The sequence below is a fragment of the Doryrhamphus excisus genome, linkage group LG8 (assembly GCF_037039965.1).
Source record: "Doryrhamphus excisus strain RoL-2023G ecotype Guam linkage group LG8, RoL_Dexc_Guam_v1.1, whole genome shotgun sequence".
NCBI classification, from domain to species: Eukaryota; Metazoa; Chordata; class Actinopteri; order Syngnathiformes; family Syngnathidae; genus Doryrhamphus; species Doryrhamphus excisus.
This window is the reverse complement of record NC_136364.1, coordinates 5,363,254-5,389,737: the sequence shown is the minus strand read 5'-3', so window position 1 is coordinate 5,389,737 and position 26,484 is coordinate 5,363,254. Positions and strand designations below refer to the sequence as shown.

At 36.4% G+C, this 26,484-nt stretch overlaps 2 protein-coding genes across 5 annotated transcripts in view; both read right to left on the bottom strand.

Moving 5' to 3' along the window:
- The window catches only part of sik2b (salt-inducible kinase 2b), a 57,543-nt gene extending 46,678 nt beyond the window's left edge, over positions 1-10,865 (bottom strand). For all 4 annotated transcript variants that reach the window (XM_058079466.2, XM_058079467.2, XM_058079469.2 and 1 more), the window contains exons 1-2: positions 10,301-10,865; positions 2,730-2,846 (exon numbers count right to left, since the gene is read on the bottom strand). In XM_058079466.2, the coding sequence (XP_057935449.2) occupies positions 2,730-2,846; positions 10,301-10,438 (255 nt within the window). In that variant the 5' untranslated portion in view covers positions 10,439-10,865. The remainder of the gene's footprint in view (positions 1-2,729; positions 2,847-10,300) is intronic.
- A 3,572-nt stretch (positions 10,866-14,437) lies between these two features.
- Positions 14,438-24,075, bottom strand: laynb (layilin b). The gene is made up of 7 exons (XM_078792566.1): positions 23,729-24,075; positions 20,572-20,878; positions 19,049-19,206; positions 17,768-17,812; positions 17,543-17,620; positions 15,821-15,938; positions 14,438-15,430 (listed from the first exon to the last, which is right to left on the bottom strand). Exons 1-7 carry the CDS (start codon positions 23,799-23,801, stop codon positions 15,100-15,102), a joined length of 1,110 nt encoding a protein of 369 aa, XP_078648692.1. The 5' UTR covers positions 23,802-24,075; the 3' UTR covers positions 14,438-15,099.
- Positions 24,076-26,484: the final 2,409 nt, after the last annotated feature.

Below are 26,484 nucleotides of genomic sequence, written 5' to 3'. Positions count from 1 at the left end.
GCGACGGCATCGGATCGTCATGGTGATAAGAGACCAAAGCTCTCAATTTACCGGTCGATCTACACCACCGCTCAAATGTTTGGGATCACTTGAAAATCTTTCTTTGGGTCTAACAAAGACAGAAAAACGATGCACATCTAAAAAATCTAAACTAAAACTAAAATCTCTTACCATGCTGTTAACTACTCCCTTCAGAGAGCAGCACAAACTGGGTCTAACAAGGACAGAAAAACGATGCACATCTAAAAATCTAAACAAAAACTAAAATCTCTTTTGATTCTGTTAACTACGTCCTTCAGAGAGCAGCACAAACTGGGTCTAACAAGGACAGAAAAACGATGCACATCTAAAAATCTAAACAAAAACTAAAGTCTCTTACTATTCTGTTAACTATGTCCTTCAGAGAGCAGCAAAAACTGGGTCTAACAAGGACAGAAAAACGATGCACATCTAAAAATCTAAACTAAAACTAAAATCTCTTACAATGCTGTTAACTACTCCCTTCAGAGAGCAGCAAAAACTGGGTCTAACAAGGACAGAAAAACGACGCACATCTAAAAATCTAAACTAAAACTAAAATCTCTTACTATTCTGTTAACTACTCCCTTCAGAGAGCAGCACAAACTGGGTCTAACAAGGACAGAAAAACGATGCACATCTAAAAATCTAAACAAAAACTAAAGTCTCTTACTATTCTGTTAACTATGTCCTTCAGAGAGCAGCAAAAACTGGGTCTAACAAGGACAGAAAAACGATGCACATCTAAAAATCTAAACTAAAACTAAAATCTCTTACAATGCTGTTAACTACTCCCTTCAGAGAGCAGCAAAAACTGGGTCTAACAAGGACAGAAAAACGACGCACATCTAAAAATCTAAACAAAAACTAAAATCTCTTACTATTCTGTTAACTACTCCCTTCAGAGAGCAGCACAAACTGGGTCTAACAAGGACAGAAAAACGCTGCATATCTGAGAGTGTGTAGTTTAAGACAAAGACGCCTCACAGGTCGTCTGAAGGTGAAGGTGACAGAGTGGCCCAACTATGTCTAAACCCAAATGAGAAGCCATGGGGCATCTTTTAAGCAGAAGTGTTGAAACGTCCACCAGCTCCACAAGCGACGTCAAGCTGATTCCTTTAACAAGCTGTGCAACTTTGGTGACTTCTGGGCCCAAGAGATTAAGATTTGTGTTTCCACATGAAATATTGACACTTTGGAACAATTCCGACATCACTGTACACACTTGTAATCCTGATCCGTGCGCTAAAATGCAGAAAAGCAAATTGAACACAACACATAATCAAGAATGGGGGCGTATGCGCCTCCCTTCACTGGCGCAGGCATCCCACTGGGCCACAGGGCCAACGGCAGTTAGAGACAGGAAAGGAAATCGCTAATTGAGCCCAAGTGATTGGATGGTTGGGCCGTTTGGAAAGAATGACACACACCAAAATAAAAATGGCACAAAAGCTGGGATAGCGTCATGCGGTTGTGTAATGATAATAAACACTCGTCTGCTTTGTCTAAACAATCTAACGCAGGGGTCTCAAACTCAATTTACCTGGGGGCCACTGGAGCTAGGGTCTGGGCAAGACCCTAGGTTCCCCCCCCCCAAAAAAACGCATTTATTAAAAACAGAAAAATATACAAACTTTTTCAGTGCTTTGGTTCCGATTTTCTACAATAAAAGCTCTGATAAAACATTCCACCGTTCTCAAATATCTTCATTTTTATTTTTCTGCACAAAATAAGATGAAAAATAAAAAAAAATCAATAATAAAGAAAATCATTCAATCAGTAATAAATAAATATAATAATAATAATAAAAACTTAAGAAACCACATATAGTTGGTGGGTAGACAAATGATTTTTTTCAGATTAAAATGAACAAAACCTTATTAGAGCCCTGTAGACATGACAAAACACGACTATAGTCACATTTACACTCTTTTTATTTACAACATATTGCGCAACTGCAGGGTCTTGAGACACATGCTAACTCGCAAACTAGAGAGCTAGCCACCTAAACGGTAGCCTTCAAGTTATTTCCTTTCAACTTAAATAGCCAAAAACCTACCACTTCCACACGGATAGGGAGGATAACTATTAACAGTTATTTAACCTTTAACATGAACATTAATCAAACGTAATCATTTTTTCTGAGAGAAAGCAGCAAAAACTGTGTCTAACAAGGACAGAAAAATGATGCACATCTAAAAATCTAAACAAAAACTAAAATCTCTTACTAATCTGTTAACTACATCCTTCAGAGAGCAGCAAAAACTGGGTCTAACAAGGACAGAAAAACAATGCACATCTAAAAAAATTGAAACTAAAACTAAAATCTTTTACCATGCTGTTAACTACATCCTTCAGAGAACAGCACAAACTGGGTCTAACGAGGACAGAAAAACGCTGCAGACAAATATCTTAGAGTGTGTAGTTTAAGACAAAGACCTGGCAGCTGCACTAAATAGTAGCCGTCAAACACCAGTGTCAGTATCAACAGTGAAGCGGCCACTTCGGGATGCTGGACTTCGTGGCAGGACTACCAAGAAAAAGCCATATATATATATATCGGACTGGCCAAAACAATTTCAAAGTGATCCCAAATTTTTGAGCGGTAGTGTATGTGATCGGTATTTGGATCGGTTTCGGCCAACTGGGATCGGCCAACATCTATGATGTTGACCAGAATGTGTTTCTGTCTCTATTGTCGAGATGCTCACCTGGTAGAGCTTTATAATATGCGGATGGTCCAGCATCTTCATGATCTGAACTTCTCTGTAGATCTTCTCCAGGTTGACTGCATCCAGCTGGGTCTTGTCAATGATCTTAATGGCCACCTGCAAAGTGATGGTCATAGGAATCAATAATAATGACACAGAAGGGCACAATTAGGAACACCATTTTGTCAATGTGATCCACACAAGTCAACATGGAGGCCAGTTCCCCTCCCAGCAACCCCTTGCGTACGACGCTGAAAGAAACGCCACTGTTTTGAGAAAACACACAAGCCACTGTGCTTGGTGTTTATGTGTCTCCCCCCAACCCACACACACACAGCACAAACATTGGTATCGGTTAAAGGGTAATTATTAGCGCTTTCAATTCTAATTCATATTACGTGTATACACAGTTCACTTCCTGCTTTCCTAATATAGTTTAAGGGTTTTTTGTTATTTTTTGTTTTTTTTTTCATTTTATTTTATTTATTTTTTTATTTTATTACAATGAGTAACTGTTCCATTTGTTCACTTCCTGCTTTCCTAATATAATAATATAATTCAATTCTAATTTTTATTTTAATTTTTTTTATTAATTTAGATTTTTATTTTATTTTATTTTTGTCCCGTCCCGAAGTACAAGGTGATATGACAATCCAATGACATAATGGGTACCATAGTAAGTGTCAATATGTGTCAAATATATAAGTGTCAAATTTTGCTTTGTTCAATACTGCAATATTTCTGGCTAGGTATTAAAGGTAAACAGGTAAACGTCATAGTGAAGATGGATTAGAGGTATAAACTTTTTTTTTTGCCATTCGCAACAAACCATATTACATAAGCGAACGTTACCAATGCTAACGGTGAGTTATGTCAGATTTTGCGCATGCCCACATTCACAATTACCATTTTTGTGGTCATCTGCACAACAATTTTAGCAAAAATACAAATTAGCACCATACATTGCAGTGTAAATGTAGTCTATTTCCATTTGGTTTTCACACACTTTGTGTCCATTACAATTACATGCATGCACATCATGGCTAATTATGCAAATTGATGACAACCCACCCGCTGCCACATATAGATTGCAGTCTTGTGAAAAACACTATGACCTCCAAGTGGTTTGAAATCCAACGATTTTTACAGCTCCCGGCTGATGTCCAATGCTACTCCTTTGAAGACGTTCTACGCTTGCAGGGATTTATGACTATTCCTACTTTGAAGCTTAAAGTGGACTCTGACACAGTGCAGTATATAGTATACATCGTATACATGTAGCAATAAGTGTTTTGATGGCTCGAAATGGACGCGAACACCTAGGTAAGGTGTTAACCCTCCTCTTGTGTTTTACATTTTCATGCATAAAAAGAATCACATAACATTTGTTTATTGCACCAAGGCTTTTTTGACTTTGTCAGGAAAATCTATTTCAAAAAAAAAAAAAATCATTTTTACTAAATTTGGTTGAAATTATGACCACTCTATTGTTAGGGTCGGTTTCTACCCAGTTATAATAATAATATGACTATGAAGCAATATTTTAAGCCACAACTGAAATCATAAGTGTCACAAGCTTGAGTGGGTTAACAGGTTAGAATACAATTTTTAAAAAAAAAAAAAATTGAGTTATGGACTCCTATAGAGCAGCTACACACAATAACCAGGCTTGAGTGGGTTAACACAGGATAGAATACATTTTTTTTTAAATAAATAAATTGAGTTGTGGACTCCTATAGAGCAGCTACACACAATAACCAGGCTTGAGTGGGTTAACACAGGATAGAATACTTTTTTTTTTAATAAATAAATTGAGTTGTGGACTCCTATAGAGCAGCTACACACAATAACCAAGCTTGAGTGGGTTAACACAGGTTAGAATACAATTTTTTTTTAAATAAATAAATTGAGTTGTGTACTCCTATAGAGCAGCTACACACAATAACCAAGCTAGAGTGGGTTAACGCAGGTTAGAATACAATAAAAACTATTATGCTCATTTTTCGGCCCTTTGTATTGAGTTGTGGACTCCTATAGAGCAGGTACACACAATAACCAATGTTGAGTGGGTTAACGTCAGGGGATTCTCATTTTGACCGTTTTTTTTTTCCAATATACCAGCATAAAAACAATGTCGGGACATGTGAGGTGAATTCACTCATTTGATTGGCTGATTTCACATTTACAATTTGGATGATGGAAAGAATGTCAACAAGTACAGTGAACCAAGATCTGGACCTGTTCTGCTTTTTCATTTCACTTTATACTAAAGTTCTGTTGGTGAAAACAATAACTTTTTCTACCTTTTCTTGACATGAATATATATGGGTCAAAATTCACCCCAACACCATACATGTTTCTTTAGTGATTAATACTAAAATGAGAAAATAAATCAAACTTAAATCAAACTTTAAGAGATATGTTCTATAGCACTCAGTAATAGCCAATTAACAAAACAACCTTCAATTTAGGAATATGATTCTTTTACGGTCCATTTCACCATTATTGGAAATAGAAATGGAGGGGTATAGTGACAAAAAAAGGCCTCCATGCCCACACCAAAAGTATTAAAAGCAACATTTTCATGGATGAGGAAACCTAAGAAGGTAACCAAGACATGAGAAGCTAATTTGATGGTAACAATAACTATAACTATAAAAGCAATCTTCACTGGCTGAATGTACTGCAAAAAAAAGGTCAGTAAGGATAATTCATAATGCCGCCAACAGAGAACATACTAACTCCATATTTCTAAAATCACAAATACTTCAAACAGCTAAAATAATGCATAAGGCTAAAAATAACCGATTAATATGATTGGTTATGAATTGATTTCACCATTTTTGGAAATAGAAATGGAGGGGTATAGTGACAAAAAAAGGCCTACATGCTCACACCAAAAGTATTAAAACCAACATTTTCATGGGTGAGGAAACCTAAGAAGGTAACCAAGAAGTTTTTAGTGGATTTTATAGCTGATTTAATACCCGCGTCAAAACCGACCCGTTAACATAAGACATGATACCAGAAAGCTAACACAACAGGAAGTTTAAACCCTAAAATGAAATTCAAGCTGGGCCTTCGAGACATCACAACATGAAGCGGCCTTTTGCACAAGGTCACTTTTAGAACAAGGACTACTTTGAAGGTAAAAAAAAGTGAAAAAAAAAAAAGACTATTGGAACACAGCAGCAAAGGTCAGAGATGACGCAAGCTTACTTCCTGTTCTGTGGACTGACACAGGAGCACAGATCGCAAATAATATTGCAATTAAGTAGGTTATGCACATAAACTCTCGTATTTGACCTTGGCCACCCTTACTAGGCCAAACTGGACCAAGCCGCTGTAGTTGCCATGCGTGACCTGAGTTTGATTCCGACACTGAAAAATGACTATGTGAGGTACTAGGTGTCCACGGTTGCAAATTACCTGGCTAGACTAACCACTGCACCACCTCGCAATCATAACCAGATTAACCTGAGTCTTAATGAGTGGGGGCTTGCAGTATCAGTCATTAAACCTAACCTAGGTCTAGGTAATGATTGTTTTGCTGTACAGTTTCCAGCTCTGCCCCAAAGTCGCATGGCCTACTTTCTTTCCTTTTAGTTACTCGTTGGGTGTGCGTGGCGTCCGCGTACAAAAAAGGCCCCCCTTGCAGAATGACCACATAGACCAGGGGTCTCAAACTCAATTTACTTGGGGGGCACTGGAGCTAGGGTCTAGGCAAGGCTGGGCCGCATCAGGTTTTCCAAAAAAAAAAGAAAAAACTTATTTATTAAAAACAGAAATATATATAAACTTTTTCAGTGCTTTGGTTCTGATTTTCTAAAATAAAAGCTCTGATAAAACATTCCACTGTTCTCAAATATCTTACTTTTTATTTTTCTGCACAAAATAAGATGAACAATAAATAAGTCAAGAATAAAGAAAATCAATCAGTAATAAATAAATATAATAATAATAATAAAAACTTAAGAAAGCACATATAGTTGGTGGGTAGACAAATGATTTTTTTCAGATTAAAATGAACAAAGCATTATTAGAGCCCTGCACACATGACAAAACACGACTATAGTCACATTTATACTCCTTTTATTTACAACTTATTGCGCAACTGCAGGGTCTTGAGACACATGCTAACTCGCAAACTAGAGAGCTAGCCACCTAAATGGTAGCCTTCAAGTTATTTCCTTTCAACTTAAATAGCCAAAAACTTACCACTTCCACACGGATAGGGAGGATAACTATTAACAGTTATTTAACCTTTAACATGAACATGAATCAAACGTAATAATTTTTCTGGGTACATGATACCATACAGCATCCATATCAAACTAACATTAAACTTTCATATCAAGGCGGGGGCCTCAAACTAGTGTCCTGCGCCGTGTGTTTGAGACCCCTGACATAGACTCTGTTCCTCTTCTTCTTTGCCTGAGAGTAAGCATCGTTTCTAATATCGAAAGGCAGCAATGTCGCCGAACTGCTTGCACGTCTGCGTGAGTGCTTGCGTGTATGCAGAACACTTCCCAAGCAAAGATCTCTCTGGCGTATTCTTGTCAAGAAAGCGCTAAATCACATCGTTATTTGGATTACATAACAAGACCGCCGACCCATGCAGCTTGCCCCACATACCGCTATGTGTTTACACATAGACAAACTCTTGGCTTGGTTTATAGCGGTGGTGCTGTTGTGGGTCGTAAACCAAGAGATGTACCGGTGCATGGTACGTGGGGTCAATGGAACATGGTGGAGCATGGTATTTATTTATTACTGATTGATTTTCTTTATTCTTGATTTGTTTATTTTTCATGTTATTTTGTGCAGAAAAATAAAAAGTAAGATATTTGAGAACAGTGGAATGTTTTATCAGAGCTTTTCTTGTGGAAAATCGGAACCAAAGCACTGAAAAAGTTTGTATATTTTGCTGTTTTTAATAAATGCGTTGTTTTTTGTTGTTGTTTTTTTGAAAACCTGATGCGGCCCAGCCTTGCCCAGACCCTAGCTCCAGTGGCCCCCAGGTAAATTGAGTTTGAGACCCCTGATCTAGACTGTCAAGATTGCGTGGCAGAGGAAGAACATCAAGCAGAGACTTCCCGTGGCGGTCTGTCTGACACACAGCTGCAGATATCTGCTCGAGATAGCGGCATAAGACGGTGCCATAAAGACAGCTTACTCTCAGGCAAAGAAGAAGAGGAACAGAGTCTATGTCAGGGGTCTCAAACATGCGGCCCGCGGGCCAAATGTGGCCCGCAGGACACTAGTTTGAGAAAAACTGTTAATAGTTATCCTCCCTATCCGTGTGGAAGTGGTAAGTTTTTGGCTTTTAAGTTGAAAGGAAATAACTAGGCTACCGTTTGGGTCGCTAGCTCTCTAGTTTGCGACTTAGCATGTGTCTCAAGACCCTGCAGTTGCGCAATATGTTGTAAATAAAAAGAGTATAAATGTGACTATAGTCGTGTTTTGTCATGTCTACAGGGCTCTAATAATGCTTTGTTCATTTTAATCTGAAAAAAATCATTTGTCTACCCACCAACTATATGTGCTTTCTTAAGTTTTTATTATTTTTATTATATTTATTTATTACTGATTGATTGATTTTCTTTATTCTTGATTTGTTTATTTTTCATCTTATTTTGTGCAGAAAAATAAAAATTAAGATATTTGAGAACAGTGGAATGTTTTATCAGAGCTTTTATTGTAGAAAATTGGAACCAAAGCACTGAAAAAGTTTGTATATTTTTCTGTTTTTAATAAATGTGTTTTTTTTTGGGGGGGGGGGGGGACCTGATGCGGCCCAGCCTTGCCTAGACCCTAGTTCCAGTGGCCCCCAGGTAAATTGAATTAGGAGGTAAATTAGGTAAATTAATTAGGAGTGATGCCAGCTTAACGTAGATGTTAATTATTCCCCATTGTAGTAGCACCGGATTATTTAAAACAAATAAATACGTAAAGGTAGTAGCCCTAGGGCAAAAGTGTAGTTAACAGGTGTATGGTATGGGGTAGTACTGCATATAAGAATACGACTGATACTGCAAAGGGGGCCAATAGACTATATAGAGTCATTTGAAACGAGTACACATTTTACTTTGTTTTGAGAAAACGATACTGCGACTGGCTGGCAACCAGTCCTGGGTGTATCCCGCCTCTTGCCCAAAGACAGCTGGAATAGGCTCCAGCATACCTGCGACCCTAATGAGGACAAATAAATGGAACTGCCGTGCAGCCAGGAGCCAATTAATTGCAGATAAATTTAAAAAAAGTTATATATTATATATTAATATATATTAATGTCAAGAAAAGGTAGAACAGTTATTGTTTTCAGCAACACAACTTTAGTATAAAGTGAAATGAAAAAGCAGAACAGGTCCAGATCTTGGTTCACTGTACTTGTTGCCATTCTTTCCATCATCCAACTCAAGCCTGGTTATTGTGTGTAGCTGCTCTATAGGGGTCCACAACTCAATTTTTTTGATTTTTTTTTATTGTATTCTACGGTGTTAACCCACTCAAGCTTGGTTATTGTGTGTAGCTGCTCTATAGGAGTCCACAACTATTTTTTTTTATTGTATTCTAACCTGTGTTAACCCACTCAAGCTTGGTTATTGTGTGTAGCTGCTCTATAGGAGTCCACAACTCAATACAAAGGGCCGAAAAATGAGCATAATAGTTTTCATTGTAACATATCCTGTGTTAACCCACTCAAGCTTGGTTATTGTGTGTAGCTGCTCTATCGGAGTCCACAACTCAATTTTTTATTTTTATTTTTTAAATTGTATTCTAACCTGTGTTAACCCACTCAAGCTTGTGACACTTATGATTTCAGTTGTGGCTCAAAATATTGCTTTATAGTCATATTATTGTAACCGGGTCGAAACCGACCCTAACAATGCAGTGGTCATAATTTCAACCAGATTTTAAAATGTAGTAAAAATTATTTTTTTTTGTTTTTATTTTGTTGAAATAGAGTTTCCTGACAAAGTCAAAAAAGCCTTGATGCAATAAACAAATGTTATGTGATTACTTTTATGCATTAAAATGTAAAACACAAGCGGGTTAAATAAGTAAAGGTGGTACTATCTAGGCTATGTAGTACTACAATAATATAAGCTACAGGTGTATGGTACTGGGTGGTACTGCATGGGAGCACAGAGGACTACACAAGCAATGATCCAGCGTCTAACTGTGATTATGAAAATACAAAAACACACAAAAAAAGAGAGATTAGGCTTATTTGGATTTGAAATAAGTAGTGAATTAATAATGTGTGTGCGGTGTGTAGAGTATTGTTTACATTACATTACATCCCGGCACCGTCAAGCGCTCTCAGCGCTTACCGGCACCGGCGGCGGCTGCTGCCAAGCGGGGTCAAACGTGCAGCCCGTCCGCTTCACTCCAGGAGCAAACACCCGAAAAAACTTTACTCTGAGCGGAAACCATGCGTCCACAATGTCGGGGAGAACCTCCAGAGGTGTTCAAAGTCCACCCCCCCTTCGTTAAAAGTTATGTAACTGGGGGTAAAGCTAACTGAACGGTAGCTAAAGTTAGCTTCCAGGCTAACTTGGACTCACCTCCGTCTTGGTTATGCGATGGCGGGCTAGCTTGACGACGGCGAAGTTTCCCTTTCCTAAAGTCCGCTCGATGTCGTAGAAGCCCACGCGGACCGGACCCCGGAGCAGCGGCTTGTGGACGCCGTCAGCCATGACCATGCTGTTCTCGACGGCAGACGAGCTGGTGGGGGGGACACACGCACGTACGCACACCGGGGGCGGTGGTAGCAGCGGTGGTGGTGGTGGTGGTAGCCGTGTAGCGGCGGTGCCTCCGCGGGCTCACACACGCTTCCTTGAGCCGTGAAAGATAACGCGTAAAAACAAACCACTAACCAGCATGGCCACCACTGGAAAGCTCGTCCATTAAAAAAAAAAAGTCTTCCGGCGAAGGTGACGACACTCCTTCACATCAGCGGCGGCGACATTTTTTTTTTTCAAAATGAGTCTTTTTCCACACACCGTGTCACCGACACACACCTTTCTTTCTCCGGGCACAATGGAGGAGCTAATGTTTCGGCTTGACGTTCCTTCTATCAGGCAGAGTTGACTCGCAAAGAGGCATCATGTTCTCCGCTTGACGTGCATTGACGTCAAAGCCATGGGGGTATTTGTACAGGGGGGCGGGGCCTCGGAGCCGCTACACATTTCGGTGCCAATTGGTTGTCATGACGACCAGACCCACCTCTTACGTCAACCGGTAAAAATTGCTATTCCGAAACGTATCTTTGCTCCATTGCACGCATAGGTAACTTTGTTTCCTGTCATCAGTTCGCCTCATAGATGCAAATGTCAATTTATGCGACATGAATGGGCAAAAGTTGCATGCATTGATGTAATAAAAAAAATACAACCATGCAACGTCCATGTGGGATAGTTTTACTCTTCGTAATTATTAATGTTCACAATAATATTGCACTCATGAAACGTTCCTATTCTATCAGGTGGTCAGCTGCATTACAGCACCACCTAGAGGCTAAAGTGTGTAATTACAGCAAACACTCATTGAAGCTGTTTGGGTCATGGGTCAGATGGAGCCTGTTTCAGCTGACTTTGAGCAAGAAGCGGGGTGGTCCCGTTAGTCCCGTTAGTCCCGTTAGTCTTTTGGACAAAACCCACACATGTATAGGGAGAACATCCTCAACAGCGATTGGAATCCTCGGTTTCCTGACCACTAACCACTTGTCCGCCTTTCAGCCAAAGCCTTATTGTTATCTGTAGCCTTGCTGGGGGTAAAAAAAAAAAAAAAAAAAATTATTTAATAATTTATTATATTTATATCAATTATATTATTATATAATGTATATTATTAATTGTATATTATATTTTATATTATATTATAACATTATTTATTATTGCTGGGGGTAAAAAAAAATTTATTATTATTTATATTAATTATATTACTATATTATTAATATTATTAATATTATTAATGTTAATATTGTTAATATTGTTAATATTATATTATTATTTATAACATTATTTATTATTGCTGGGGTAAAAAAATATTATTTATTATTTATATTAATTATATATATATTATTAATATTATTAATATGATACTATATTACATTACGTTATTATTATTATAAACATTATTATATTATATTATTATTTCTAACATTATTATTGCTAGGGTAAAAAATATATTATTTATTATTTATATTAATTATATGATATATATATTATTAATATTATGAATATATTATATTACATTACATTATTATTATAAATATTATATTATATTTTATTATATTATTATATTATTATTTATAACATTATTTATTATTGCTGGGGTAAAAAAGATTATTTATTATTTATATTAATTATATTATATATATATTATTAATATGATATTATATTACATTACATTATTATTATATTATATTATTTACAACATTATTTATTATTTTTATTATTTTTCTTAAAAATGTCTTCCCAAGAAGGTGTCTCGGTAGAGACCAATCATCAGGTCAAAGGTAAGAGATTGGGGATGGACCTTCCCCCCTAATGGAGTATAACGTTCATAGGTGGGCAAACGCTACCACGTCCCGACTGAGCAGTGGAGTGCATGCAGGCTTCTGCTGTGCTCCAAAAGGCCTCTTCTGTGCTGTCACGCATAGACTTCCTGAATGTAAGACTTCCAGATGTGCTTTTGGCATTTCCTGTCCAACTTTCTCCAAGAACAAACTCAGCCTCTTCTTTTGTGCGCTTGCTGCAGCTTTCCATGACACACGCACACCCAAAAAAAATGCACATTTAGTAACACCAGCGACAGAATTACACGGCTTGGACTTCCTAAAAGTCTGCTCAGTGTCACTTCAGTGCCGGCTTTATCAAGTGGAGGTCAGGAAGACCAAAGAGCTTTGCTGGGGTCGCCTGTGGTCTGTCATCACTCTTTCCACATGCACTTCCCAAACAGGAAGCCTTGTGACGTCACTCTCTCGTGTTTAGAGGAAAAGGCCACTGCTGTCCTGCTGTAGAAGCGTTTTATTACATGATAACAACCTATGCATGAAAACGTTCACTGTATATTTATGACAGGGTTACATGTGCAAGCCGCTGGCGAGGTGTTTGGAAGACAAGCTTGGCTTAATTACGGCTCCTTTGAAATCCAAAACTGCAATTACATAACTTGATAGAAACGATGCATACACGGGGACAATATAAAACATCTGTTCTTGCATAACTCATTCCAGACATTATTGGTCCCTGGGTCTGGACCTGAATGCATGCGCTCCTGACATGCAGACAGGACTAATAAGAGGACTTTTTGGTTGATGTCTGCTTTCTCTGAGCGCCAGCAGAAAAAACAGGACCAAGGAGACTTGTGCAAAATGCAATGGAAGGATGTATTAAGAAAGAATAAAGCACAAACAATGCATGTTTATGTGGATATAATACCCTTGAAACTCTTGTTTTTTGTCAGCATGATAGTTCAATATGCACACAATTATACAAAAAACAACAAAAAAAAAATTTAAATTTTTATTTTTCGAGATATCGCAGCTTTCTTAAAAAAAATAATTTCTTCTCTTAGTATTATGACTTTATTCCCATTACATAAGATTTTCCCCAACCTAAATTACAATTTTATTTTGATTTGTTTGTTTCTCACAATATTATATTAACTAAAAAAAATGTTTTTTTTTTTAATATTTAAACTTTATGCTACTTAAATGACATACTTTTTCCTAATATAACATTATTTTGTAAAATTACAACATTTTCTTTTAATAGTTCGTAAAATTGCTGCTGTTGTTAAATTATATATTTAGATTACGAAAAAAAATCCAACTGCGGACCGCAAATGGCCCCTTGGCCGCACTTTGGACAACCCCATCCCTCTCCGTTAAGAGCCACTGTAACACAGGGCGGAGCTAACTGCAAGGGGCGTACTCACATTTGGCCTCCATAGGAATTACTCCATAGGAATAATCAGAAAGAATAAGACTGGAAATAATCCACAAAATCAGGGAAGTGATACAGCACGACTGTTCCAGGAGAGGGATCGTGTCCGAGTCCGGCACGGTACGAATGTGAGTACGCCCGACGTTCAACATAAATCCACAACCGCATGTGTAAGTTTCCTGCACCACACATGCAGTGTAGAGAATAATAATAATAATAATAATAATAATACATTTTATTTATAGGCACCTTTCAGGACACTTAAGGTCACCGTACAGAGTTGTTAAAATAAATAAAACACAGTTAAAATGACACATATACATATATATATATATATATATATATATATATAAAACACAGATGTAGAACAGGGGTCTCAAACACGCGGCCCGCGAGCCAAATGTGGCCCGCAGGACACTACTTTGAGGCCCCCGCCTTGATATGAAAGTTTAATGTTAGTTTGATATGGATGCTGTATGGTATCATGTACCCAGAAAAAAATATTACGTTTGATTCATGTTCATGTTAAAGGTTAAATAACTGTTAATAGTTTTACTCCCTATCCGTGTGGAAGTGGTAAGTTTTTGGCTATTTAAGTTGAAAGGAAATAACTTGAAGGCTACCATTTAGGTGGCTAGCTCTCTAGTTTGCGAGTTAGCATGTCTCAAGACCCTGCAGTTGCGCAATATGTTGTAAATAAAAAGAGTATAAATGTGGCTATAGTCGTGTTTTGTCATGTCTACAGGGCTCTAATAATGCTTTGTTCATTTTAATCTGAAAAAAATCATTTGTCTACCCACCAACTATATGTGCTTTCTTAAGTTTTTATTATTATTATTATTATATTTATTTATTACTGATTGATTGATTTTCTTTATTCTTGATTTATTTATTTTCATCTTATTTTGTGCAGAAAAATAAAAATCAAGATATTTGAGAACAGTGGAATGTTTTATCAGAGCTTTTATTGTAGAAAATCGGAACCAAAGCACTGAAAAAGTTTATATATTTATCTGTTTTTAATAAATGCGTATTTTTTTTGGAAAACTGGAAAAATTTGGGTGGACGGTATAAACAGTGGCTATGAACAGTGGGTCCTATGAAGGTCCTTACAGATGAATGACCAGATTCGAACGACTCGATTTTTCCAATTCTCGCCCTTTTGACCGGTAGTACGGATTTGACTGGTGTAAACAAACCCAGCTGGGAAAAGTCGTTTATTTGTTGCCATGTCTCTGTTAAATATACGGCATCAAACCTGTGGTCACTGATGATATCATGGATGAGTTTTCCTTTCCCGGAGAGAGAAAAAAAAAAAGAAAAAAAGTCCTAAGTTAAATTCGGCTCGGCCACCCGCGTTACTGCCCGCACACTCCTAGGATTTCACAGCCAGGTGATATTCCCGAACATCGCTACCCGTAGATCTCATTTTCGACCCAACCGTCCTGAGCGCGGCAGTGTCGACTCTGCGCCCTGCTGGTCTCGTAGATGTCGTTGTTGACAAAGCCGCTCTCCCTGTCGGTTATTAATACGTTCTCATAGTCGTTCCACTCGGGGTCCTTGGCAGGACCGCACGGGTACCTTGTTATGAAGTCTCCCGGCAGGGTGCTTTCGGGTGAAAGGTGAGAAAGTCTGGTGATGTCGCTGAAGGCGTAAGGTCCTTGAAGGGGACAAGATGACGTGTCCGGGGGTGTCCACCGTTTGACTTGTACAGCGGAGCTTTTGGTCTTGGTGTTCCTGCTCCTGACATCAAAGGAACAAAAAGGGGAAGAAAAAAAATATTAAATTACTATTTATTATTTTAAGTATGTGTAGTGTTTGATCTTTTACTTGTTCTTGTCTGTTTCTTACTTTTTTATTCCATATGCTGCTCTCTGTGTCCTTATAAATTATAAATAAAGTGTTTTTTAACATGAACTTTTTCATCCAAAAGGAGACTGAGGGCATCAAAATGGAGATTACGGACTCCAGGACCACCAAACACATGAAGGACATATCAAATGCAATAATAATTACAAGATGTAAAATGACATAATGTTAAAAAAGAAGAACCTTTATGGTATTTACTTTTACTCCTGAAGTACTGTTTACCCTGCTACGGGATCAAAGCAACACTTTTACTTCATTTCTTACCGCTTAGCTTGTTGTTTGTAGCAGAAGAAGCCGGCAACTGCAAGCAACAGCAGCAGCAGGGCGGGAATGGTGGCATACAAGATGTAGGGAACATACAGGCTGTTGTCTGAGAAAGACACTGGCAAGCGGAGATTGGATGCGTTATTTCATCACACATCAAGAAAGACTACACTCCCTAAACAAAGGTTCAAGACCGGTTGAAAAATTGCTAGAAATAATTTTTTTTGCACTAGTAGATCTCCAGGAGGCTCTAAATCAGGGGTCTCAAACATGCGGCCCGCGGGCCAAATGTGGTCCGCAGGACACTAGTTTGAGGCCCCCGCCTTGATATGAAAGTTTAATGTTATATGGATGCTGTATGGTATCATGTACCCAGAAAAAATGATTACGTTTGATTCATGTTCATGTTAAAGGTTAAATAACTGTTAATAGTTATCCTCCCTATCCGTGTGGAAGTGGTAAGTTTTTGGCTATTTAAGTTGAAAGGAAATAACTTGAAGGCTACCATTTAGGTGGCTAGCTCTCTAGTTTGCGAGTTAGCATGTGTCTCAAGACCCTGCAGTTGCGCAATATGTTGTAAATAAAAAGAGTATAAATGTGACTATAGTCGTGTTTTGTCATGTCTACAGGGCTCTAATAATGCTTTGTTCATTTTAATCTGAAAAAAAATAATTTGTCTACCCACCAACTATATGTGGTTTCTTAAGTTTTTATTATTATTATATTTATTTATTACCGACTGATTGATTTTCTTTATTCTTGATTTATTTATTTTCATCTTATTTTGTGCAGAAAAATAAAAAGTAAGATATTTGAGAACAGCGGAATGTTTTATCTGAGCTTTATTATATTATATTATATTATATTATATTATATTATATTATATTATATTATATTATATTATATTATATTATATAATATTATATTATATTATATTATATTATATTATATTATTTATTATTGCTGGGGGTAAAAAAAATATTATTTTTTTATTATTTATATTAATTATATTATTATAGTATATATATTCTTGATTTGTTTTTTTTCATCTTATTTTGTGCAGAAAAATAAAAATTAAGATATTTGAGAACAGTGGAATGTTTTATCAGAGCTTTATTATATTATATTATTTATAACATTATTTATTATTGCTGGGGGTAAAAAATTTTGTAATAATTTGTCTACACACCAACTATATGTGGTTTCTTAAGTTTTTGTTATTTGCCGTTTTATTATTATTATTATTATTATATTTATTTATTACTAATTGATTGATTTTCTTTATTCTTGATTTGTTTATTTATTTTTCATCTTATTTTGTGTAGAAAAATAAAAATTAAGATATTTGAGAACAGTGGAATGTTTTATCAGAGCTTTATTATATTATATTATATTATAACATTATTTATTATTGCTGGGGGAAAAATATTATTATTTATTATTTATATTAATTATATTATTATAGTATATATATTATTGATTTGTTTATTTATTTTTGTTTAATTGTTTATTTTGTTTATTTATTTATTTTTCAGACCCTAGCTCCAGTGGCCCCCAGGTAAATTGAGTTTGAGACCCCTGCTCTAAATAGAGCTTCAAATTGCAAAAAGAACAAACTCTTGAGAGTCAGCAATGCATTTTGAAGCCCCGCCCCCTTAGCGTTCGATATATTATGCAAAATGTAATATTTGAATCAAGAGTGTGTAAAAGCTTTCCTCCAACCTGAAGACTCAGGCTGTCCTACTTTGATGGACTCGTCGCTCGCTGTGGTGAAGAATATGTTTGGCCTCGCAGTTGGATCTGGAAAAAGTAGAGTTACCCGATATTTGAAATTAGAATTTGTCAACACAATCGGTGCAGTCAATAGTACAAAAAAGTCAAATATGCATGTATTTTTCATTTGATATTTATATATACAATGAAACAATTAGTGTACATATGTAGTACCCTCATGTGCTATGTTCCCTTGCTCGGTAAAGACTGGTGCGTTTTCTGAAATAGGAAAAAAAAAGAAAATTCAGGAATAGACAATATGTACATTGTTTCCCACAAGGCGTGAGGACATTATTATAAACTTAGCATAATTGCCCACAATGCAATATAAATGCAATAGACGGATACATGACATTACTGACCTAAGAGTGTTTTTTTATGTAGTTATTACGCGCTAACGATGGATCTGCATGATCGATGGATCCATTGTTAGCGCACAAATCGATCGATTTGTGCGCTAATGATGGATCCATCTCGGGAGCAGCGTTATCGATGGATCACGCAGAACCATCGTTAGCGCGTAACATAGTAGTAGTAGCAGCCTTAGGCTCACGAGCGATTAAAAAAAACCTTTATGTTATGATGCCATCTACTGTGTGGCGCTGGAACAACATCTACTTTCACATTCACAAGCTCGGCAGTCAAAATTGGCATCAAACTTTGAGGTGCGGTCAGGTTGAGTTCCATTCATGCGTGACATCTTTCATCTGACGTCACTCACATGTGATGGGACAATTAATAGAAAAATGTGCATGCTGGTTCAGACGGTTACATTAGATAGTGGTTGCTGTGATTGTTTATTGCATTGAAATGTGCCTGACACTTGAAATTATTTGCTCAATTTTGCTAGCTAAAGATAAAAGCAAACACAGTCTCACAAATCCAAAGGACGTGACATCTGACAGTTAAGGCGGAAACATCGAGTACGCATATGACAGCTTGCTCTGCAACTAAGGAAAAGTAGAATGTTCCAGATGCCTTAATGCCACAGCAAACAAACGAAAAGAGAAACACCATTAAAGAAGCGGTTCAAGCAAGGGTGGGGCGAAAGCTGATTGGTCCAGGACTCCAGCCTCAGGACTCCAGCCTCGAGTGTATAAAAGGCCGGGCAGGGAAAGGAGGGGTGCTTTTTTGCAGCAGCGCTGTAATAAGAAGACCAGCTTACTTGTAGGAATACAGGGACTGCAGATATGCCCGGACGTCTGTATTAGGTATTGTTGTCAGGAATAAACAATCTGGTTCTCACTCTATAATTTGGTTCTTTGGGTGCACTTCGCCTGTGCTGAGACTAAACCAGGTCGGAACTACCAAACTTTCAGCGCACCTTCAGCGCACCATTTTATCACAACATTTCCACTGCACCAAGCCAAACATACAGACACCTCCCGCTGATGTGCCACCAAAATAGAGCTCTAGAAGTGATTATTATTAACTATGAGACGTCCCCCGATTCACCTTTTGAATATTTGCAGACGTAGTTGTTCTTGGCGTTGCAGTTGTCGTCATTCCACTGAAACAGAAAGTGGCCTTCCTCATCAGGTGGTGCAGAGGGCTGGTAGTAGAGCACCACGCACATTTCCCCACCGCAGGAAGGCTCGTCCCAGTGCCAGTTCCTGACACACACAGTGAAACGCTTGAAAAAAATGCAATAAATTATCATTACTTATAATTAGGGCTGTCAAATGATTACAATTTTTTTTTGGGGGGGGCAAATATATGTAATATTACAGTGCATTTCTTACATCAATGAAAATATAACTTTTCATTATTTACATTTGTATTCAAGCCCAAAAGATATAATCATGTTCATGCCACAGTCTTGTTTTCCCGTTATTATCATTGTAATATTATTATTGTTATTATCATTATCATGATTATCATTATTGTTATAATCTTTATCATTATTACCATTATTATTATCACCATTATTATAATCATCATTAATATTATTTTTTATAATTTAATTTTTTTTTTCTACATTTACTTAATACCAAGGTACTTATATAATTGCACTTCTGGTTGGATGCTAACTGCATTTTGTTGCCCTGTACCAGCGACATGAGCAATAACAATAAAGTTGAATCTAATCTAATCTAATCTATTACCATTTTCATCATTGTAGTTGTAACAATTTTTGGATTTTTTTTTATTATTTAATTTTACAGACTTCATTGCTTCTTGTAGGCGGCACGGCGGTCTAGTGGTTAGTGCGCAGACCACACAGCTAGGAGACCAGGGTTCAATTCCACCCTCGGGCATCTCTGTGTGGAGTTTGCATGTTCTCCCTGTGCGTGCGTGGGCTTTCTCCGGGTACTCCGGTTTCCTCCCACATTCCAAAAACATGCTAGGTTAATTGGCGACTCCAAATTGTCCATAGGTATGAATGTGAGTGTGAATGATTGTTTGTCTACATGTGCCCTGTGATTGGCTGGCGACCAGTCCAGGGTGTACCCCGCCTCCCGGCTCCAGCACCCCCCGTGACCCTCGTGAGCAAAAAGCGGTAGAAAATGAATGAATGAATGAATTGCTTCTTGTAGAGTGCCGTGTCATTCCATCTGTTGTTTTCTGAAATCTGCAGTATTTATGTTTTAGATTAATTTTAGATTAATCACAGATTAATTTTAGATTATTTTAGATTAATCACAGATTAATTTTAGATGTTCATGCCACTGTGATTAGATTAATCACAGATTAATTTTTTTAGATTAATCACAGATTTTTGGGGTAACTGATCAGGATTAATGACCATTAGCAACTGCGTCTGAAATATGCCCATTTTCACTGTATTTGATGAATATAAAGATGAATAATGATATATATTTGTATGTTTTAAGAGCTCCAAGTGAACTGAATGTCAATCAAGCTGGAATACGCCGCACAACACTAACACTAGTCTATTTAATCGTACTAAAACATTTTAATCACACTTTAAATCATGTTATTATGGGTTATAATTATGTATTTGTCTGTCTAACAACCTGAACTTGGCCCTGCTCCCATCCAGCCAGTAGTACTGGGAGGGACATCCCGGGTTGCTGCCGCCGCTCCGAAAACGCTGAGGGCCGCGACGAAGGCCGATCCAGAAGTCTCCATCGGCAGCGTTCAGCTGCTGTATAAACCTCTCGATCAGCCGCTGCTCGCTTTCGGTTTCGACGCTGAGCAGCTCGCCGCCATCCGCCCTGCATGCCTGCCTGGCATCTTGGAAGGTCAGCCTACGCCGGCTGTCCTGGATGTAGGACACCTTGTAGCACGGGCGCTCCGTCCCTCGCCGGCAGATGCGTTGGCCTGTGGACATGCGTCATGAGGCAATCAGGAAGAGAACAAGAGGGTGACTGTTGTCTGAGGACTTCCTGTGGCACTCACATGGTAGCAAAATTAGAAACCATCAGGCGTATATACATTCCTATGAAAGGCACCATCGAGCTGAGAGAACCTGAGTATTCCGGTTTCCTTCCACAGTCCAAAAATATTGGACACTCCAATGCAAGGACGTTGAACGAGATTGACGAGTGAAACGTCCTCACACGTAAACACAGTCCAACATGGCCGAATGTCAGCACATAACAGCGGCCCCTGCGGCGTACAAAGGCTGAAGTGTGGACACATTTTGGATTTCTACACAAAGTAGCACTACACAAAGTGCAAAAATTGACAAAACCCATGCCGTTTGTAAAATGTGTCGTGTTTCCCGAATACCTTATTCTGCGAGTCCACACCATGAGAACCTGCCGCGAGCAAGCAATGCCAAGGTCCTTTTGTATACTACAAAAGTAGTACTGTGATATTGCAGGTATTTTGTTTTTCAAATTGATATGACTATTTTGTTAAATAATGCTTATTTCAAGCATCCTAAAAAGACTTTTTACTGATGTTAGTTACTTTGTTCCACAAAAATACTCTTCTGATGGCGGATAAGTCAGGGACTGTATACTCTGCATTTTTTCAGAGCTAATAGAATGTCAACATTTGAGCAGGATCTTGAGATTTAATTTAATTTAATTTTCTCGTAATAAATATTTAATCATACTACAAATAAATAACAAATAAAAACAACAACAAAGTCAAAATATTAAGAAAAAAGAGAAAAAGTAATTGAATAACATAATATTATGAGGTAAAAAAATAATGTCATTTTTGTGGCATAAAATTGAAATATTAAAGAAAAAATGAAGTTGTAATATTATTAGAAACAAACAAAACAAAGAGAAAATTTGGGGAGTATAATAATAATAATAATAATCATCATCATCATCAGAATAATAATAATCAGAATAATAATATTCATTCATTTTCTAATAATAATAATAAAATTAGAAACAAACAAAACTAAATATTATATTATATTATGGGAATAAAGTCAATATCGTGATACGTATCGTATCGCCAGATTCTTGCCAATACAGACCCCAAGTGTGAATGGTTTATAAGTGTTCAGAATCGCACAATTTAGAACTAAATTCTGCAGGTAAATTGAACAATATTGTAGAGAATCAACACGAGTGTGATGATTGATATTTTTCAGTTCTTTTTCAGTCTCTGCTTATTTCCCACAAATACCAAAGTATTATTTTTTTATATTGTTACATTTACACAGGATATTAGATATACACTCGGGAAATAAGGAGGGAACAATCATAGTGGTTTTTGTTTACTTAGTTTGCACTATTGACCTAATTTTGCCTCAACAATTGTATGTAATAAAATGAAGTAATGGTAATGTTTTTATTTCATTTGAACATGCAACAGATTCCAATTGAGTGCATCCCATAATCAGTTCCACATGTCCAAAAGGAGTAGGAAAAAGCAAAGCTTATTAAATCCTACCCCTCCATCTGGTACTTTTACAATCACTAACTGTTACATTTGTTCACTTCCTGCTTTCCTAATAGAGTTTAAGTTTTGGTTTTTTGTTTGTTTTTTTTAAAAAAGGTCAGTGACTGTTATGCAAGATGTCAAATCCTGTGAGACTAAGTTCAGGGAGTGACCAAATCTTTTTCTGTGGCTTTGTTGTTTTGCGACACAAACCAAGAAATTGACATTTGTTCACTTCCTGCTTTCCCAATATAGTTTTTTTTTTTATTAATTTAACAAATTTTTATTTTATTGATTTTTATTATTATTGTTTTTAAAAAAAAATTTATATTTTTGTCACACACCGTATTGTATTTTTAGCCTATTTTAGCTGTTTGAAGATGAACTATATCAGCAAGTTGAAGTATTTGTGATTTTAGAAATAAGGAGTTAGTATGTTCTCTGGAGGCGGCATTATGAATTATCCTTACTGACCTTTTTTGCAGTACATTTAGCCAGTGAAGATTGCTTTTATAGTTATTAGCCCATATTTCCACACAATAAGTAAGATATGGTAGAACCAGAGAGCAATAAAGAGTGTGGAGTGATTTCTGATTGAGAACAAATTTTGCTTTGTTCAATATTGAAATATTTCTGGCCACATTTATGTTGTATATTTGTAATATGAGGTTTCCGGCTCATATTTTCATCTATTGTGATCCCCAGAAATGTATTTTCGTTCGCCCTTTCAATATCTACAGCGTCTATTTGTATTTGCTGGTGCGTGTCCTTTCTGCTGTGAGCAAACAGCATGATTTTAGTTTTATTTAGGTTCAAGGACAATCTATTATCATCAAATAACAGGATAATTATACTTTGTTGATATTGTTACCCATTCCTACATTGTTATATTTACATGTTGTGACATAAAATGTAAAAAAATATATTAATATCAGTGACAATGGTCCTGTAGTTATTTGTTATGAGATCAATACCAACACTTGCAGTATTGCTAAACTTCTGTGCCACTTTTAATCTCTAAAAACTGTGCCAAAACTGCGTCCAGATGTGATATTTCCTACTATGTGGCGTGGGTAGTGGAGTTGTAATGAAGATGGGAGCTCCTGGCTGAGCAGCTGAGAAGAAAACAACACTGTTGATATTTTCCACATCATGCTGCGACTAAGGCTGTCTGTTAATAATTACAACTCAAGAGAGACTTTTCTCCTCCTTTCTAACACTAAATATCTCCATTAGTGCACACTTTAAAGACACACGCACAGGTTACATGATCACAAAAAGTACATTTTGAAGTACTTCCAGAAGTGAAAGTGTGAATCTTACCATTGATTTTAGCAGCGGATTCATTGTGGAAAAGGACGGCGACCAGGGCGCCAAAGAGCCTCATAAAATCCATGTCGACATGTTCACGTCCGTGTGCCTTCTCTGTCTGCACCGCCGTCACTGCGAAACCCGAGACAAAACGTCAAATAACGGCGTTTTTCTTCTCCTATTCAGGCAGCCTGACAGAACCCGTGACAGACAGGACCGTCCAAGACTCGTACTAGTGGTGCATGATGGAAAGTGGGTCGTCTGACTGAGGGGGGAAAGGAGGGGGATAGACCAGATGTGGCTTTTTTCTATTAAAAAGACAAACAACAAATATTGAAAAAAGTTTTAAAAAATCAAAATAAATTATAGTATTGTCTAAAACAAAAACCTACACGCCAGTCACTCACACGCGTCTCAATAAGAGAATGTTTTTTTTCCTACAGCATTTCACATTTGCAAATGATGCGCAATGATGACGTCATAGAGCGCCATCTAGGACAGCCAATAGCTACTTTTCTTACTGAAAAGTTGGGCCAGTGACACAGTGGGCTCCCGCTAGCATAGCAAGCTAGCGAACTAGCTAGCCAGTCTGTCCAATTTACTTATTCTAGACCAGGGACTAAAACTAGACTAGACAAAAATCCGGAATTATAAATACAGAAAAGACAAAGACATATGTTTTCGTGTCTCAAAAAATTCCCCCAAAATGTACTTGTCTTAAAAGTGTTATGTCATGTAACATCACTGACACTTAGCGGCCAGAATGCTACATACAGTATAACTTTTCAATATATATTTATATATTTGTACTTATGATATTCCATATAGTCAAACACAAAACAGTGGTCATAAATTAATGAATTAATTTTTAGAAAATCACCATTGAGTGAGGAAGTGACGTTGGAGTTTCAATGTAGGAAAAGATGACTGTTGGATTAAAAACAACTGAATTTGCATTTACCTGGAAAACTACCCCACAAAAGTAAAAACAAAGACTTTAAACTTCAAATTTTGCCGACTCGTTGTGTTCTTTTTGTGTCTCAATGAGTGAATGTTATTTTCCTACCGCGTTTCACATATGCAAATGATGCGCAATGATGACGTCATACAGCGACTTCTAGGACAGCCAATAGCTACTTTTCTTACTGAAAAGTTGGACTAGTGAAACAGTGGGCCCCTGCTAGCATAGCAAGCTAGCGAACTAGCGAGACAGTTTGTTCAATTTACTTATTCTAGACCAAGGACTAAAACTAGACTAGACAAAAATACAGAAATGAGAAAGACATATGTTTTCATGTCTCACAAAATTCCCCCAAATTGCAGTTGTCTTTTAAGAAAGTGTTATTCATGTAACATTACTGATGCTTAGCGGCCAGAATGCTACATACAGTATAACTTTTCAGTATATATTTATTATATATTTGTACTTATGATAGTCCATATAGTCAAACACAAAACAGTGGTCATAAATTAATAAATTATTTTTTAGAAAACCACCATTGAGTGAGGGAGTTGAAATAGTGCAAAAACAGGCATTGTGAGATTTATCCTGTATATGCTGACCGTAGGACAGGAAGGAATCCGGCGGAAAAAGAGGAAATCCTTTCTTTTTTTTTTGAACTCCTGACTTCCTGTTCATTGCTTTGCTTTGGTCTGTTGGCAGTGTGAGTTTATTGCTATAATATGAGGGAAGTCTAGAACAGTTTTGTGAGGTTATATAACAGTTCACTTTTGATTGACACAGTCACTGTGATTGTAGTTTCACCTTGTATTGGTTGTACAGTATCATTACTGCTATTAGTTGTTCACTTCCTCCACGGGGACAATTTGATTATGGTGCACACGTGCATGTTTGTCATATGATGAATGTCCACTTATTCTTTTCATTTCCTCTGGAGGTTTAGTTATGGAAGACACGCAAGAGTGATGGATTAGCGGTACTCATTTCATAGCAAGATACTGATACTACTGATACTGGAAGATCTGTTCTGGAGTAATTAATAAATAAATAAATTTATTAAAAATAAATAAAGTTATCATTGATTGCCTTCCTCGCCATACTCATTGTGATTAATTAATTTTAATTGTTCTTATTACAGAAAAATGCAAACAAAATACTAAATCTAATACTAATAACACTAGCAGTAGCTTGCCTGTCTCCCTATTTGCTTTGATATAAACATTTATTTGATCATTATTTACATATATTTAATATTTTATATAAATATTTTTTAACAAACGTATTGTTTTATATACATGTACATATATTACATATTTATATGTAATGTTAATATATAATAATGTTAATGTAATATATGTAATTTTATATATATATTTAAATTCTTATATAATGTTAACATTACAAATAAATTATAAAACATATGACATATTACATATAAAATATAAGAATAAAAATATATATAAAATATATATATAAAAAATATAAGAATGTAAAAAAATACTATATATTATATATATTTTAATTCTTATATTTTATATGTAATGTTTAAAATATATATATAAAAAAATATATATAATTTAGATAATTTACAATATATATATTTTTTTATATATATATTTTAATTCTTATATTTTACATGCAATATGTTTTATAATTTATATGTAATGTATATGTAATGTTTATATGTAATGTAAGAATTAAAAAAAATATATACAATATATATAAAAATATATTAATATAAATATATAAATATATATATATATATATTCTAATATATATATTCATATATTCTAAATTCTTATAGAAT